Source organism: Protopterus annectens, chromosome 2.part1 (genome assembly GCF_019279795.1).
Source record: "Protopterus annectens isolate FY-2018-M chromosome 2.part1, PAN1.0, whole genome shotgun sequence".
Lineage (NCBI taxonomy): Eukaryota > Metazoa > Chordata > Ceratodontiformes > Protopteridae > Protopterus > Protopterus annectens.
The window spans coordinates 1,810,785,855-1,810,803,053 of NC_056729.1; the positions used below are offsets into that span (position 1 = coordinate 1,810,785,855).

The following is a 17,199-nucleotide window of genomic DNA, read 5'->3' on the forward strand; positions in this document are numbered from 1 at the left end:
AGGAATATTTAACTGAACTGGCAGTTTTAACTCTGCTCTTCAGTTATTCCCACCCACCCTCCCTGTTTTTGTTTTGGTGTTAATCTTAGTGGCCTTGAAACTGCCCGCCCCTCAGCCTGCCTCTAGGCCCATGTCATTTGCTCACTCAACTGAGTGCAGTGAGATCATATTCTGATTTCAGGCACTCCTACTGTGTACAAAGAGAGCATCTGGGAAACAGACAAAAAAAATTAAGCTTATTTCCTGCCTTTCCTGTTAAGTGGTATAGACTATTTGTAGGCTTCTGAGCCCCCAAGCCCTTCTGTGTTTGAGGGAAGCCTTCTAGCTTGTTTTTTTACTTATAACTAGCCAGTTTTCTAGTTTCAGCACTCAAATCTGTTTCTTTGATCTCAGCACTTGTTCAGAAAAAAAAAAATAATCTGCTTTTACTGTACTTGTGTTTCTACCTACTTCATTTTACTTTTGCATCATCTTAAAAATACTCAGTTGTATTTATTACTGCTTGGTGTAACTCATTCTAAGCCTTTTGGTTTAAACACTTGGGCTTCGGACCAGTTGTTTTGCACTGAGAGGGTTTGTGGTCTGCACTGTTGTGGCAGAACAGGTAGCTTACATCCTTCTAGGTTGGGAACTGCTGATTGAGGGCTCAGTGTCTGTTATTCTAAAAGTGTATTAATTCTGGTTTAAGCACTTGGGCTTTCAGGCCAGTTATTTTACATTAAGAGGGTTCGTGGTCTGCACTCTTGTGGGAGGAGAGGCTGGACTCTGCCCTTCTGAGCTGGGAATTTCTGGTTAAAGGCTTATAGTGCATGCATATCTGAACTGCTTCTTACTGAAGTTAGTGCGCCTTGTTTGCTGTGGCATAGACTGGATTCGGGCCTGCTGGATCTAGCTTTGTTTGTGTAACTTGAGCACTAATCCAGACATTCTCTAAAGTATTCAATTGTATTTATTACTGCTTGGCTGTAACTTGATTAAAGTGTAGCTATCATTCTAAGTCTTTTGGATTAAGCACTTGGGCTTCAGACCAGGTGTTTTACATTAGGAAGGTTTGTGGCAAGCACTGTGGTGGCAGGATGGGTAGCTTTCATCCTTCTAAGTTGGAACTGCTGATTGAGAGCCCAGTGTCCAAGTGTATTAGTTCTGGTTTAAGCACTTGGGCTTCAGGCCAGTTATTTTACATTAAGAAGGTTCGTGGTCTGCACTCTTGTGGGAGAAGAGGCTGGACTCTGCCCTTCTGAGCTGGGAATTTCTGGTTAAAGGTTTGTAGTACCTGAATATTTGAACTGTATCTTACTGAAATTGGTACACCTTGTTTGCTGTAGCATAGACTAGATCCAGACCTGCTGAATCTAGCTTTGTTTATATGCTTGTTGTTTGTTTGCTTGTTATTTCCCTGGAACGCTAATTCCACCTAATACGCGGCTTCTCAGTGCTTCTGTAGATCACTAGTGATATCTGTATTGCTTACTGTACTTATTTCCTTGTTTCACTTGAAAGAAAGTTACTGTTTGTCGTTTTTGCATTTAGTTACTTGTAACACATTGCACTCAAGTTACCTGGCACTTGCTCACTAAAGCAATTATATAAGTTAGCACTAAAAATTAAAAGCACTACACCCTCACTCCCCACTGGCCCTTGTTTTCAATTATTAAGGAATTCCCAATATTATTCTAGCATGTCCAAAGGTCAGTTGTCAATCTCCTCTCCGGTCCAGCTGGTGAATCTGGGAATCTTGAGGCAATGTTATAACTGCCTCATGTACACAGACAACCCTCTCCTCCTCCCACATAACACAAATACTTGCGAGAGATGCAGCTATTTAGCCAAACTGGAGGCTGAGCTCTCTCAACTCAGGACTGGCAAGACCAGAAAGGAGGAGAAGGCAAGTACACACACCACAAAACCAGCCTCACATAATGCTACCACACCACTGAATCAAACACATAAACACACAAAGACATACTCAGAGGCTCTGAGTAAAAATTTACCTAAACAGCAGAGGCCTCCAAAGCAGACACCCAAACAACTGCTACCTCAAGACACCCCACAAGCAACACATAAACCACAAAATCAGTGTGCAAAGCAGTCACAGCCCTTAAGGCCAAATACAACACCAAACATACTTGTCATAGGTGACTCCATAGTCAGACACACTGACGTCCCACTCACCAGGCTGAACAAGGAGAGGGTCACAGTAAGCTGCCTATCAGGCGCTAGAATTCGCCACATAACACAAGCACTCAGGTCACTCGACGGCAAGTACAAATATGACACAGTCATTGTCCATGCTGGTGTGAACGACCTGAGACGTACCTCCCTGGACTACATGAAAAGAGACATAGAGGAGCTCTCTGATTATGTAGCCCAGGCAGGTATGACCCTGACCCTGAGCAGTATCCTTCCTTCACCAAGAATGATGCCACAATATAGAGACAAGATGATCAGCTTTAACAATTGGCTTAATGTCTGGTGTCATTCAAAGGGGATCCAGTGTCTGTCTGCCTGGGATGACATGCTTGACAAGCCACGCTGCTTCGCAAGGGACGGCTTGCACCTGTCACCGCTGGGATTCCAGATATTGGCTAAGGCTCTTGCCACCCCCATAGTGCCTTTTTTAGGCAAGGCTCAAATTCTAAACCTACCACCCTAGAAAACAAAAATGGGAAGAAATTGAGGGTAATGCTGCTCAATGCCAGAAGTCTAAATCTCAAAATGCACGCACTCGAGGCCCTTCTCAGTATGGAGAACATCAATGTCTGTGCTGTAACTGAAACCTGGTTCAAGGCTCCTGAGAGCACCCGGCACTATTAGGTTTTACCTCATATCATGTGTTCCAGCCCCAAAACCCGGACCACACCACAAAAGGAGGGGGTGTATCCATATTCATAAAGGATACCCACACCTCCAGGTTGGTGGCAACGCCAAGCTTCGGAAACCATCCAGGTGCAACTAACCATAGGCAAAACTGCTCTACAAATTGTAGCATGCTACAGGCCACCCTCTCAAACTCAGGAACCCCACACAGCCTTCCTGAAGACACTGGAGGGTATAAATGTATCTCCAAACACCATCATATTGGGTGACTTCAACTACCTGAATATAGACTGGGAACATTACTCAAGCCCTAACTTTCTAGCCCAACGGTTCCTGGAGTTCATAAATTCAAATGCCATGGAACAGCTAGTCACGGTTCCCACGAGAGGAGAAAATATACTAGATCTCATTATCACAAACATGGGGACAAAATGCTCCACACCGGAAGTATATCCCTCATTGGTGAGATCTGATCATAAACTAATCTCACTGGAAATCCACATCCCGCCCCCACCCCAAACAAAAAAGACCACAGTGAAGAACTTCTCTAAAGCAAACTTCACACTACTCAAGACTGGTGTGGTATCCTTCAAGGCCCCTGAGCCAGTGGAAACCACAACCCAAGCTGCGGATGCCTTACAAATGCCTTCTATGAACACCTCCAGGACTGCATGGATCAGGCAATCCCAAATAAAACCAAGACTCTTTCCACAAAGGGCAAACGTCCAGTCTGGTGGACCCTAGCCATTAACAAACTTTACAATAAGAGGAGAAAGCTATTACATGATAGAACAAAATCCATAAAAGGGAAGTCACCCCTGATCATTATTAGTAAAAAATACGAGCACTCATAAAATCAACTAAGGCCAATTTTGAGAGAAAAATTGCCATGGATTCAAAGGACAATCATAAGGCCTTTTTCAGCTATGTTAGGAACCTGGGTGGAAACTCCCAGATATGCTCAGAATTAGTCCAAAATGATACAAAAATCACTGAACCCACAGACATTGCCAACATACTGGCAGACAGGTTCAGTGCAAACTTCACCCCCCTCTCCCCCCCTAAAGGAGAGATAACTATCCCAGCGGAGTGTAGCCTCCCAGACATCTCAAATGCGCAGGTGAAAGCTGCTCTCTCTAAAGCTAAAAACACAGCATCAATGGGACCGGATGGTGTCCCCGGCTGTGTGCTACATGAGCTAAATGAGGAATTAAACCCGCACATAAGGCAGCTGTTTAATCATAGGTTCATAGGTTCATAGGTTGGTACTAGGCTATCAGCCCTAGGGCCTATACAAGCCTAGCCATAACAATTCCCTGGCTATTTCTTCCCACATTATTTACTTTCCTGGACCCCTGTCTAGCAGGGCGACTGACGTGATCCCTGGGGTGAATTTCCTTTCTCCCATCCAATCGTCAAGGTTCCTCTTGAAGAGGTATAAAGAGGCACTCTGCTTGACATGTATGGGCAATCTATTCCAGAGTCTGGGGAGTCTCTGGGTCAGGAACCTATCCCTCCAGCATGTTTTGTTTATTGTGATGACAAGGTTTAGATCCCTGGAGCGTGTAGCTCTGAGGGATTGGGATTTCTTTAAGTGTAGCATGTCCAACAGCTCTGGGTTTGACATGGCCTTGTATGTTAAGCAGAGATTGCCTCTGAGTAGACGATATGCAACAGAGTATAGCTGGAGTTTTTAAGGCGGTCAGCGTAGGGCATCTGCTTTAGGCCTGTGATTCTTTTAGTGAGGTATTTCTGAGGCCTTTCCAGTTGTTGCAGATGTCTTGAGAGGTACATACCAAATGGGTCGTTGTATTCTATAATGGGTCTAATGAGGGATGAGTACAGTGGGACAATGACCTCCTTTTTTCTGGATGAAAAGCCCTTTGTGATGAGGTGTGCCACATAGAAGGATTTCCTGACTGTTGTGGCGATGTGGTTATCGAAGGTGAGACCACTGTCCACCTGTGTCCCTAAGTCTCTTATCACACTTTCTGTGTTTAGTGTACTGCCACCTATATGGTAATTCATGGATACATGTTTTTTTTCAAAGGTTATAACAATACATTTCTTGGCATTGAGCTTGAGCCCATGGCTCTGGCACCAAGCATCTGTTTCTGTAAGGCCCTTTTGTAGAGTATCCACATCATTTGGGGATTCAATAATGGCTCCCAGTTTGCAGTCATCTGCAAACTTTGTTAGCCAGAGTCCCTTAGTGTTGACCTGTACTTCAGAGAAGTAGATGCCAAACAAGAGCGGCCCCAGGACTGAACCCTGAGGTACTCCACTTGTCACTTGTCTGGAGCTGGATTTGGAGTCGGCTACTTTTACAGGGTGGGTTCTATCAGTAAGCCATTTAGCAACCCATTGGGTGACATAGGGATTAATGCCCAACTTAGTAAGTTTATCTATGATTCCAGAGTGGGGGATGGTATCAAAGGCCTTGGCAAGGTCTAGATAGGCTGTGTGGACCACCTTACCCTTGTCCATGGCTCTGGAGACTGATTCAAAGAAGTCAATCAGGTTCAGGAGACAAGATCGGCCCTTCACAAACCCAAACTGGAAGTATATCCCTCTCAGCCTTACCACAGGATACGTGCCCAAGGAGTGGCGTACGGCAAATGTGGTCCCACTCCACAAAGGCGGTGCCTCTACGGACCCTGGTAATTACCACGCCATAAGCTTAACAAGTCTAGTCTGCAAAGCTATGGAGAGGATCATAATGGAGCTCATAAACAAAGATATAGGGGACTTGCAGACATTGGACCCGACCCAGTTTGGCTTCGTCAAGGGCAGATCATGCCTTTTGAACTTGGTTGACTTCTTCGAAACAGTCACCAAGGCCATTGATGAGGGAAAGGCAGTCCATACAGCCTACCTTGACCTTGCAAAGGCTTTCAACACAATACCCCACTCGGGTATTGTAGAAAAACTTACCAGCTTAAATGTAAACCCATATGTCACAAGATGGGTTGCAAACTGGCTTAAGGACAGAACCCACAGGGTTAGAGTTGCTGGTGCTATGTCAGACTCCAAGCCGGTCACAAGTGGTGTCCCACAGGGCTCAGTCCTTGGCCCCCTATTGTTCGACATCTACTTCTCAGAAGTACAGGCCAACATGGGAGGACTTTGGCTGACAAAGTTTGCAGACGACTGCAAACTGGGTGCCATAGTGGAAAGTGCATCGGACACGGATATCCTTCAGAAGGGACTCACGGAAACAGATAGCTGGTGCCAGAGCCATGGCCTGAAGTTAAACGCCAAAAAATGTATAGTCATACCCTTCGGGAAAAACAAGGTAACCCCAAGCTACCATATAGGTGGCAATCCACTAAGCACAGAAGAGGTTATCAGGGACCTGGGGACCCAGGTTGACAGTGGCCTTTCTTTTGACACTCACATTGCTAAAGTGGTTAGAAAGACTTTCTACATTGCCCACCTGATCATGAAGGGATTCACATCCAGATCTAGTGAGGTCATTGTTCCCCTGTACTCTTCACTTATCAGACCAATGATCGAGTACAATGCCCCCTTCGGGATGTATCTCTCCCGACATCTGCAGCAATTGGAGAGACCCCAAAAGTTCCTCACCAAAAGGATAAAGGGACTCCAAAATCTGTCATATGCTGCCAGATTGAAGAAACTCCAGCTCTATTCAGTTGCATACCGTCTGCTCAGAGGTGACATGTGCCTGACATACAAGGCCATGTCCAACCCAGAATTAATGGACATGCTCCACCTCAACAAATCCAAATCCACCAAAACCAGTAGAGCAAGCGACTTAAACCTTAGCATGGATATAAATAGGATGTGCTGGAGGGATAGATTTATCACTCAGAGACTCCCTATGCTGTGGAATAAAATCCCGGTCCATGTGAGGCAGAGCACCTCGCTGACTCTGTTCAAGAGAAATCTTGACCTGTGGATGGGAGATCGTAGGTTTACCCCGGGAATCATCTCTGTGTCACTGCTGGACAGAGGCACAACAAACTAATGGGTACAGTATTTTCTCATATAAGGGGTGGCGTAAGCCACAAAACTTTGGGCTAGGCTTATAAATGCCTTAGGGCAGATAGCCTAGTATAAACCTATGAACCTATGAACCTATAAAACGGTGCTAAAGTACTACAGGGGGAGGGGCACTTTCTCAGTTTTACACTGACTGTATAAGCAGTACTGCACAAGGGTCTGAAATAAAGCTACAGAAAAAATAAACAAGGGTCTGAAATAAAGCTATAGAAAAAATAAACAACAAGGGTCTGAAATAAAGCTATAGAAAAAATAATCAACAAGGGTCTGAAATAAAGCTACAGAAAAAATAAACAATAAGGGTCTAAAATAAAGCTACAGGAAGAAATATCTCATTCCTTCTTGACAATACTCTATTATGGGGGGAAAAACAGGTATTAGTGTATTAGACATACTGGTAAACTGGATTAAACCTGACAGGATAAGATAGTTTACAAGTTGTTAATAGCTATCATAATGGTTATTATTGTATTGTTTAGTATTAAATTGTATTTACAACCTGTTAAACTGTAAAGCTATACAAGAGATGGTTTAAAAAACAAGAGATGGCTTAAAATTGATTACAGCTATACAAGAGAGAGTAAAGATATGTAAAAAAATTAAATGTAGTTTAAAATAACAGGACATATGCCTTTGGTGGCAATTCCACTAGATATTTCTAAAGAGACAAACATTTTCCAAGATTTTGCTTAATATTAATGTTATTAAATCTGTAAGATTAAACTAAATGTACTTTACAGTCTTTGTATGTACAAATGTAGAAAATTTCAGTACAAATGATAGTCTTTGTATGTACAAATGCAGAAGAATTCAGTACAAATGAGATTAATGTCTAGTAATAAATATGTGTGAAAAACCATATTTAAAGAAAAAATGGGTCCAGGGTACCTACTAGATTGAAATGCATGAACAGCAAACAGTCAGTGTAAATACATGCTATACAGGATACATCATAGTAAGTTCAAAAGTAATTTGTCAAGTTGTAATATCACTGGTTTTACCCCAGTAAAATAATTGCTTTCAAATATTTATAATCTAAGCCCAGTTCAGTATTTTACCAAGATGTTATTGAGCAGTTCAGAGACATGAACACAATGTGATGGTTAAAATGATATTAAAACTGTATATTTTCAGCAGTGTATAAATGCTTGCAGTAGCACATAGTTATTGTCTCTTATAGTTAATTCAACAGTTGCAAAGAGTTAATGGAACAGTTCTAAGTCATAAATTAAATTCTGTAATTGCAAAAGAATAAATTGATCAAGTTAAAAAAAATAACATTAAAGCAGACACAGCTCATAATTGATAAAATATTTTCACAGAATGGTCTGCAAAAGAAAAAGTTATTAAATACATTTAGTTTTGGTAGTAATATTTTAATATCATTGAATTAATTATGTAAAATTGCATTTTGATTTGTTGTATCAAACTAAAGGTTTGTTTATTGTGTTTTCTATATAAAATGTTTTGAGTATGTTTAAAAACAGAGGGAACTGTTAGATTTTATGAATATAAGGCTGAAATTAATTCTGTTGTAAATATGCTGAAAGAAAAAGCTTGCTTAAAGGCAGAAACAGAGTTTAGTAATATGTGATCAGCAGTCATACTAAATGACCATGGCTTGGAAAATAAGGAACCTGCTGAATGGACATTTTTCCCTTACAGACTTAAAAACAGGATGCATGCAAGAGCAAAAATGCAAAATCTGCTTTTAAAGAATGGACAATGACACTGTGACAATGTGTTTCCTCAAAAATATGTTTTTCTGCATGGAAAACAAGACATGTTTATCAGCATTGGCACAAGAACATATGTTCTTATACAAAGATCCAAATAGAATACAGGATGTTTACACTGTCAGAACAATGTGTTTCCTCAAAAACATGTTTTTCTGCATGGACAACAGGACACTGTTATCAGCATTGGCAAAAGAACAGATGTTCTTGTACAAAGATCCAAACAGAATACAGGATGTTCACACTGTCAGAAAAGCTGGTCTCTTACAAGACATTGTTAAACAAGGAAACTTAGTATTGTTTCTACAGGATGAGCAATTCTCCAAAATAGAATATCAAGAGGAAATGTATATGTTTATGCATGACTAAAAGTGTATATAAAGAGCTGTATAAATCCAGTTATGTTAGAGGTATGGTAGGGACTCATTTGTACTAAGGTAAATGTTATATCTCTCACATCATCTGTACTATATGAGAAGTAAAGTTGGAACAGTACTTTAAGCTGCAACGTTGTTCCGTTTGGTTTATTATAAAAAGTTATTTGTTACTGCTCTCTAAAGTTGATGCTGCAAAGTATATTCTCTCATCAGTGTATATTCTGCAAGTTTCTGTATGCAACAGACTCTGAATGCAAATATAACCAGACTTTGAATTTTAGCAGAATCCAGCCAGCAAGACTGAGTGTCTTAAGAACACTTCAAATCCATCACAACAAGCAAGAAGATCAATATAATTTTTCAGGAAGTCACCTCTCCCCTAAGTGATCCAGCCTGCCGACTGGGAGTCCCAGGACAGCTGAGAAAAGTCAAATCCTAGGTCGTAGCAATGTTTTTCTGCCATGAAGGCAGCTGCGGCTCCTTAGAGAGATCCATAAAGGGAACCGTAGAGGGGGAAGACTGTGCTACGTCAACAGATTTCAAGGGAGAAGGATAGGTCTTGAGAGGTGGAATTCCTCTAGCCAAAAGCACTTGATCCACAAGTCGCAATATGTCATGTTGAGAGAGGCTTCTGGTAGATCTCACAGAAACAGCTGAGGGGGAAACAGGTTGCCCATCTCAGTAGACTGCACCGAAAACAACGGTGCCGTAAAGGACTGCACTACAGGTGTCTGCACCGAGGAAGTCATCGGTGCCGATGTAATGGTCTGCACCGATGAAAAGGTCGGTGCTGAAGTAGTTGTCAGTGCCGAGGTTGGAACCAATAAAATATTAAACAAAGACTGAGCTGTCGGTTCTGAAACAATGGTGGTCTACGCCGACTGTGAGGTCGGTGCCGGTAAAAAAGTCTGAGCTGAGGGGCCCCTCGGTTCCAATACAGCAAAGGACATCGGTGCCATAGACATACGTGGTGCCGAGGACTTTTTCGGAGCCGAAGATCTAGGCGCCGAAGATGTCAGATCCGAGAGAGTCGGATCTGAAGCACAAATCTTTGCTTTCTTTCTTGGTTGATGAGAGTCCCCAGCCGGGGACGAAGGAAGAGACTTAGCCTTAGAAGCATCCTCAGACTTCTTTTTATGGGATCTTGGAGGGGTTGAGGCCTCCGACCCAGAAATAGCCTCTGAAAAGGCAGACTTTAGTAACCCTTTCGGCAAAAGTTTATTTTTCCTCTCTATCAGTTTCCTGTTGGAAAAATTCTTACAAATCCCACAGGGTGGGTCAACAGTTAAGTGAGGTGCACCTAAACAGAAAACACACAAAGAATGTGCATCTGAAGTAGGTAGTTTATGTCCACAATCATAACATCTTTTAAAACCAGTACTACCTTTTTTATCTGTCTTGTTAAAGGAAAGGCAAATACCAACAATAATACAAAAACACAAAATTACTCGAAGGAAAGAAAGGAACATCGATGTCTGTGCAGTGACAGAAACCTGGTTCAAGGCTCCTGAGAGCACCCCAGCACTATCAGGTTTTACCTCTTATCATGCGTTCCGGCCCCAAAATCCGGACAATACCAAGAAAGGAAGGGGGGTATCCATATTCATCAAAGACACCCACACCTCAAGACTGGTGGCAACGCACGATGCATCGGAGACCATCCAGGTGCAATTAACCATAGGCAAGACTGCTCTGCAAATTGTAGCATGTTACAGGCCACCCTCACAAACTCAGGAACCTCACATGGCCTTCCTGAAAACACTAGAGGGGATAAATGTATCACCAAACACCATCATACTAGGTGACTTCAATTACCCTAATATAGACTGGGAACGCTACTCAAGCCCAAACACCCTAGCCCAAAAGTTCCTGGAATTCATAAACTCAAATGCCATGGAACAACTAGTCACCATCCCCACAAGAGGAGAAAACATACTTGATCTCATCATCACGAACATGGGAGCACAATGTTCAACACCAGAAGTATACCCCTCACTGGTGAGATCAGATCACAAACTAATCTCGCTGGAGGTCCTCATCCCACCCCACCTGAAATAAAAAAGACCACAGTAAAGAACTTCTCGAAAGCCGACTTCACACTTCTAAAGACTAGTGTGGTCTCCTTTAAGGCCCCGAGCGGCAGAAAACAGTACTCAAGCCGCTGAATCACTTACAAATGCCTTCTACCAGCACCTGCAGGACTGCATGGATAAGGCAATCCCAAGCAAAACAAAGACTCTTTGTACCAAAGGCAAGCGTCCACTCTGGTGGACCCCAGCCATAAACAAACTCTACAACAAAAGGAGGAAGCTACTACAAGATAGAGCAAAATCCTTAAAAGGTAAGACACCCTTGATCACTATAAGTAAAAACTAAGAGCTCATAAAATCATCCAAAGCAAATTTTGAGAGAAAAATAGCTAAAGACTCAAAAGACAATCATAAGGCCTTCTTTAGCTATGTTAGAAACCTGGGAGGAAACTCCCAGATATGCTCAGAAGTAGTTCAAAATGATGTGAAGATTACTGATCCTACAGACATTGCCAACATACTGGCTGACAGGTTCAGTGCAAACTTCTCCCCAAAAGCAGAGATATCTAGACCAAGTGATTCCAGCCCCCCAAACATCTCCAACGCCCAAGTGAGAACTGCTCTCTCCAAAGGCAAAAACACAGCATCCATGGGACCTGATGGTGTCCCCGGCTGTGTGCTCCACGAACTCAACGAGGAATTAAACCCACAGCTAGGACAGCTGTTTAATCATAGTCTTACCTCTGGATACATACCCAGGGAGTGGCGCACTGCAACTGTGGTCCCACTTCACAAAGGCGGTGCCTCCACCGACCCTGGAAATTACCGCCCATTAGCTTGACAAGCCTTATCTGCAAAGCCATGGAGAGGATCATAATGGACCTCATAAATAAAGACATAGGGAATTTGCAGACTTTGGATCCATCCCAGTTTGGCTTTGTCAAAGGCAGATCATGCCTTCTAAACTTGGTTGACTTTTGAAACAGTCACCAAAGCCATTGATGAGGAAAGGCAGTCCATACAGCCTACCTCGATCTGGCAAAGGCCTTCGATACAATACCCCACTCGGGTATCATTGAAAAACTCATCAGCTTAAATGTTAACCCATACATCACAAGATGGGTTGCAAACTGGCTGAGTGACAGAACCCACAGGGTCAGAGTTGCTGGCGCCATGTCAGACTCAAAGCCTGTCACAAGTGGTGTACCACAGGGCTCAGTCCTGGGCCCACTCTTGTTTGGCATCTACTTTTCCAAGTACAAGCAAACACAGGAGGGTTATGGCTGACAAAGTTTGCAGATGACTGCAAACTGGGCCATAGTAGAAAACACATCTGACACAGATATCCTTCAGAAGGGTCTCACAGAAACGGATAACTGGTGCCAGAGCCATGGCCTAAAGTTAAATGCCAAAAAAATGCATAGTCATACCCTTCGGGAAAAACAAGGTTACCCCTAGCTACCAAATAGGTGGCAATCCACTGAGCACAGAATAAGTTATCAGGGACCTGGGGACCCAGGTTGATAGTAGTCTGTCATTCGACACCCATGTAGCTAAAGTAGTTAGGAAGACCTTCTACATTGCCCACCTTATCATGAAGGGATTCTCATCTAGATCAAGGGAGGTCATAGTCTCCCTATACTCATCACTCATCAGACCAATGATTGAGTACAATGCCCCATTCGGAATGTATCTGACCCGACACTTGCAGCAGCTGGAGAGGCCACAAAGTTCCTCACCAAAAGGATAAAGGGTCTCAAACATCTGTCCTATGCTGCCCGACTGAAAGAACTCCAGCTCTATTCAGTCGCCACCGCTTGCTCAGAGGTGACCTTTGCCTAACATACAAGGCCATGTCAAACCCAGATTTGATGAATATGCTTCACCTCAAAAATCTAGATCCGTCAGAGCCACAAGGGCGAGAGACTTAAACCTCGACACGGCTATTAATAGGACGTGCTGGAGGGATAGATTCATCACCCAAAGGCTCCCTATGCTGTGGAATAAAATCCCGGTATATGTGAGGCAGAGCACCTCGCTGGCCTTGTTCAAGAGAAATCTTGACCAATGGATGGGAGATCGCAGATATACCCCAGGGATTACCTCAGTGTCACTGCTCAACAGAGGCACAGCAAAATAATGGGTATAGTTCCCCATACTAAAGGGGTGGCGTAAGCCACAAAACTATGGGCTAGGCTTGTAAATGCCCTCGGGCAGATAGCCTAGTATGAACCTATGAACCTATGAACCTATAAGGCTATGTACCAACTATGGTAATCAACTGATACCTTAAATTAGATAAAAAGGGTGAAAGTGACTAAAAATTTTTTTTTTTTAGAAAACTGAAAGAAAAGGGAGTCGCTAAATGTGATAAGATAAGAGAGATCAGAAAATAAACTTTTCTGAGAAAAAAAGTCCTTATTTTGAAATAAAAGGACAAAAAAAGGTTTCACTTAGCTCAAGAGCAACAGCCTGATACGACCTGATGGCGACGCGGCAAACGAAATCTGAGGTAACGGAGTGGGGGATTATGGGTAAGAGATTGCTTGGCTCAAGAGTTTATTGCTGGCATGAGCTTGGTATATGGCTGGCTCGGTTCTGATATCGGAACCGTAACCCATACGTAAGGAAGTGGACGAAGATTAACAATATCAGATCACAGGTTCCAGCAATGTGAATGCAGGCTGATACTAACAGGACAAATTAAGTGATCCTTAAGTTAGACACAAGCTGTAAAAAACAGTTATACCAACTGAAGACATGGCAGAAAAATCTTCAGTATCATCAGCCTAAAAATAAACTGCAACATAAGTAGTTGTGCCTAGCTCTACCGGTGTATGACTGCTAACACTTAAGTGTTAAAACAGTACTTGCATACTTCAAGCAAAATGTGCAATGGGTACGCTTCTTCATTAAAATAAGTACATAAACTTCTGCACATAGGGGTCAGTCTTCGGCCCCCACGATGAGAAATACCACTCTTATAATGTGAAGCATGTGGGCAAAACGTGGAATACATTTAGCAACACATTCGACGAGAACGCTCAAAGCACGTTTACCTGTTTTTATATTCGCAAAAATATTTAATAAATTAATATAAAAACATAATGAGTGTGTGATAGACTCTCAAGGTAGAACAAGGTGAAACGGAACAAGCTACCCACCTATGTCAAGCAAAGTTCTTCATTAGCATGAGTGATGGGAAATAGGAAATACACCCCGGGGATCACTTCTGTGTCTCTGCTGGACAGTTGCACAGGAAAATAACTTTCTTGGGTGGCGTAAGCTACGGTACCTTTCTGGCTAGCCTTACGTAGGCCCTTGGGCCGATAGCCTAGTATCTACCTATGAACGTGTATGACTGAAATGCAAATATCCACAAGGTATGTGTGCGCGCATATAAACTAACATGGGTTTCTTGCTTAAAAAAATGATTTTCCATCTTGCAACAGGAACTAAAACCAGGGTCTGGGTTGCAGATTACAAACTCCAGCTAACTTTAGATGCAGTAGGAAGTAATGAGAAAACGACTTATCCACATGTGCGAGCACGATTTAAGTTCACCACAATTTTACACGAAAAGACTACTGTTTATCAACACATAATGAAATTAACGCATTACAAAGCAACGTTTAATTGGCCAAATATTAACTAAACAACGTCACTTGCAATATGCATATTTTGTAAGGCTGCTATACAATTTCTGCTAGCTATGCAGCATGTATATATTTGTTATATTTAAATAAAATAAAAAGCCGGCTTGCACGTACTGCCCGTTGGTCACTGTCCATAGAGGAGACTGGCGGTAGCTGTCTTTTTTATTTTGCGGGCTGCTGTTCAGTACAACTTTGTCAGTCATTGCAAACCTTTTGCAACATGTCAGATTTTAAAGTTGTAGCAGTGGCGGGTAATGATGCCAATGGTAAGGGTCACCGACTAAAATATTTTACAGTACATGCAGAGAAACATAGGGGTGTGGTATTTAATACCATCACCAAGGTTGCAACCTCTCAACCTCGTAAAGTAAGAAATCTGGAAAAAACTATAAATAAAAGTAGAACAAAGGAGGACCAAAAGAAATTGGCCCATTTTTTTAAATATTGCTCTTACAAACTTAGAAAGTTGATAGAATAACAGGTTTTTGCATTTTCGGAAGGTTATGAAGTCTGAAACTCAAATGTCTGCCAGTATTTTCTGACGTCAATTGTTAATGATTTTCCTATAATTTGCCAGAAAACTACAATTATATGAAAAACGGCCAAAAATATGAGGGGAAAAATCTGAACGTTTTGCGAAATTCTGTACAGTTGCCAGGTAATGGCAGTTGGGTGGGGCAGGAAACAGAACACAATGGAACTAAATAAAAAAAAAAAACACGTTCTGGGTGGCACCTCAGTTCAACATGTAGATTTGATCAAACATGGCACGTTGAGACACCTGTGAAACGCATACTGTTCAGTTGTACTTGCTCAGGGCAGCAGAATACGTTACGCAACTTACCATCACCTCAACACCGTGCCGCTTGCAAATAAAAAATACCCAGCGCCAGGGCGCCACAGACTTATAGTTGGCAAGACAGTTTAAGACTTAACCCCTACACTGCCTCTTAACAGCGAGCAAAGACGTTACACGATACATAACAATAATTTTGGACAACGGTAAAACAATGGGGAGACAACGGTCCCAAAATATGAATAGATACTAATATATAGCTCTTATAAATTTCGAAAGTTGTTCAAATAATAACATTTCTGTTAGCATGTATTTTCTGAAGGATATGAAGTTTACTGTTCTCTTAGGTTTTATATCCATGTATAAATACGCACACTCACACACACACTTGTATACATATATACGTACATGCGATGCCATTGTGTTAATACACAAGACGTACACATTTTCCAAGGCAGAGATTTCTACTGTCCATATTTTTGCCTCTCGTTTTTGTTGTGCTCCTGATAAAATTTGTGGGTTTCCTGGCAAATCGTCTGAGGCAAAAATGTGGACAATTGAAAGCTCTGCCTTGGAAAATGTGTACTTCTTTAGTACTAACACAAAGGCATAGCATGTATATAACATATATATATATATATAGAGAGAGAGAGAGAGAGAGAGATGGATAGATAACCTAAGAAACAAGCACCTTCAGCAACCTCACAAACACAGGCGACAACATCCATCACGATGAAACATACATCCAACTATATTCTTGTTAACTATCCAATTTCAGCGTGAATGGACTGTTAAACTACTCGGGCCCCTGCCCCAGTCACCAACTATCTTCCATAATGGGGTCCCTACCCCGGACTGTCTACTAGAAACTTTCCAAACAGTTTGTCTTGACTGTAAACCTTTTACCTCATCATGGTTACCGCCTCTGAATGCTTTAGCGAGTGAATGGAAGAGCTGCGTCAGGCAGACATTGGGAAAGTTTGAAACGCAGTTCACTTCCACCAGGTTTATTATTTTATTCCCCACCTCCTGTCTATAATCGATAATACCCTAATTCCGCCACATCCGCGCGGCCTCTTCAGTCACACGGTGACTCTCTTCACTTTTACCCTTTTTGATTGGAGCGCGTGCAAGTAAGGCACCCAAGAAATGAGCAGCTGCGTCCTTCTGCCAAAGGACCGCCTTAATAGGCAAGTGATATGATGAAGATTGTAGTTTCACTGAAGTAGATCTGCAATAATTAACAGACAAGTAATGATAGACACGAATCGCTTATGGGTGTGTCCAGCGGTTTAAATCCGTAGTGGAAGACGCAGGTTTGCCACACACTGGCTGACAGCAATGAACCGTGAAAGGGATACAGGTTTCGCGAGCAACACGAGACGTCCATCCCAACACCATCACCTGTCAAGTGTACCTCATTATGAGGAACGCACCCCCCCCCGTCTTAAATATCCGTGTTCCTTGTAGTTACACACTGGAAGGGTCTGTCACGCATTCAGTGTTAAGAATTTCTTGACCGATATTATACCTGTCATAGCGCAAGAAATTTGGACGAAGCCTAAAACAATATGTGGTCAATAGCCAAAAATACGGAGACGTTTTTAGATGTAGCTTTTATAAAATTAGGCTAGTAGCATGCATTTTCGGAAGGATATAAAGTCTTACGCAAAAGTGTAAAATGATTTGGCAACTTCAGTCCTCAGTGACTGCTAGAAAACCACACGTTTTATGACTAACAGACCAAAAATATGAAGCAAA

General features: G+C 42.3%; 1 protein-coding gene across 1 annotated transcript in view; it reads right to left on the minus strand.

The window, feature by feature from the left end:
- Positions 1 to 16,651, minus strand: part of A3GALT2 (alpha 1,3-galactosyltransferase 2) — a 933,393-nt gene extending 916,742 nt beyond the window's left edge. The window contains exon 1 of the mRNA XM_044063263.1: positions 16,345 to 16,651. Coding sequence (XP_043919198.1) covers positions 16,345 to 16,352 — 8 coding nt within the window. The 5' untranslated portion in view covers positions 16,353 to 16,651. The remainder of the gene's footprint in view (positions 1 to 16,344) is intronic.
- Positions 16,652 to 17,199: the final 548 nt, after the last annotated feature.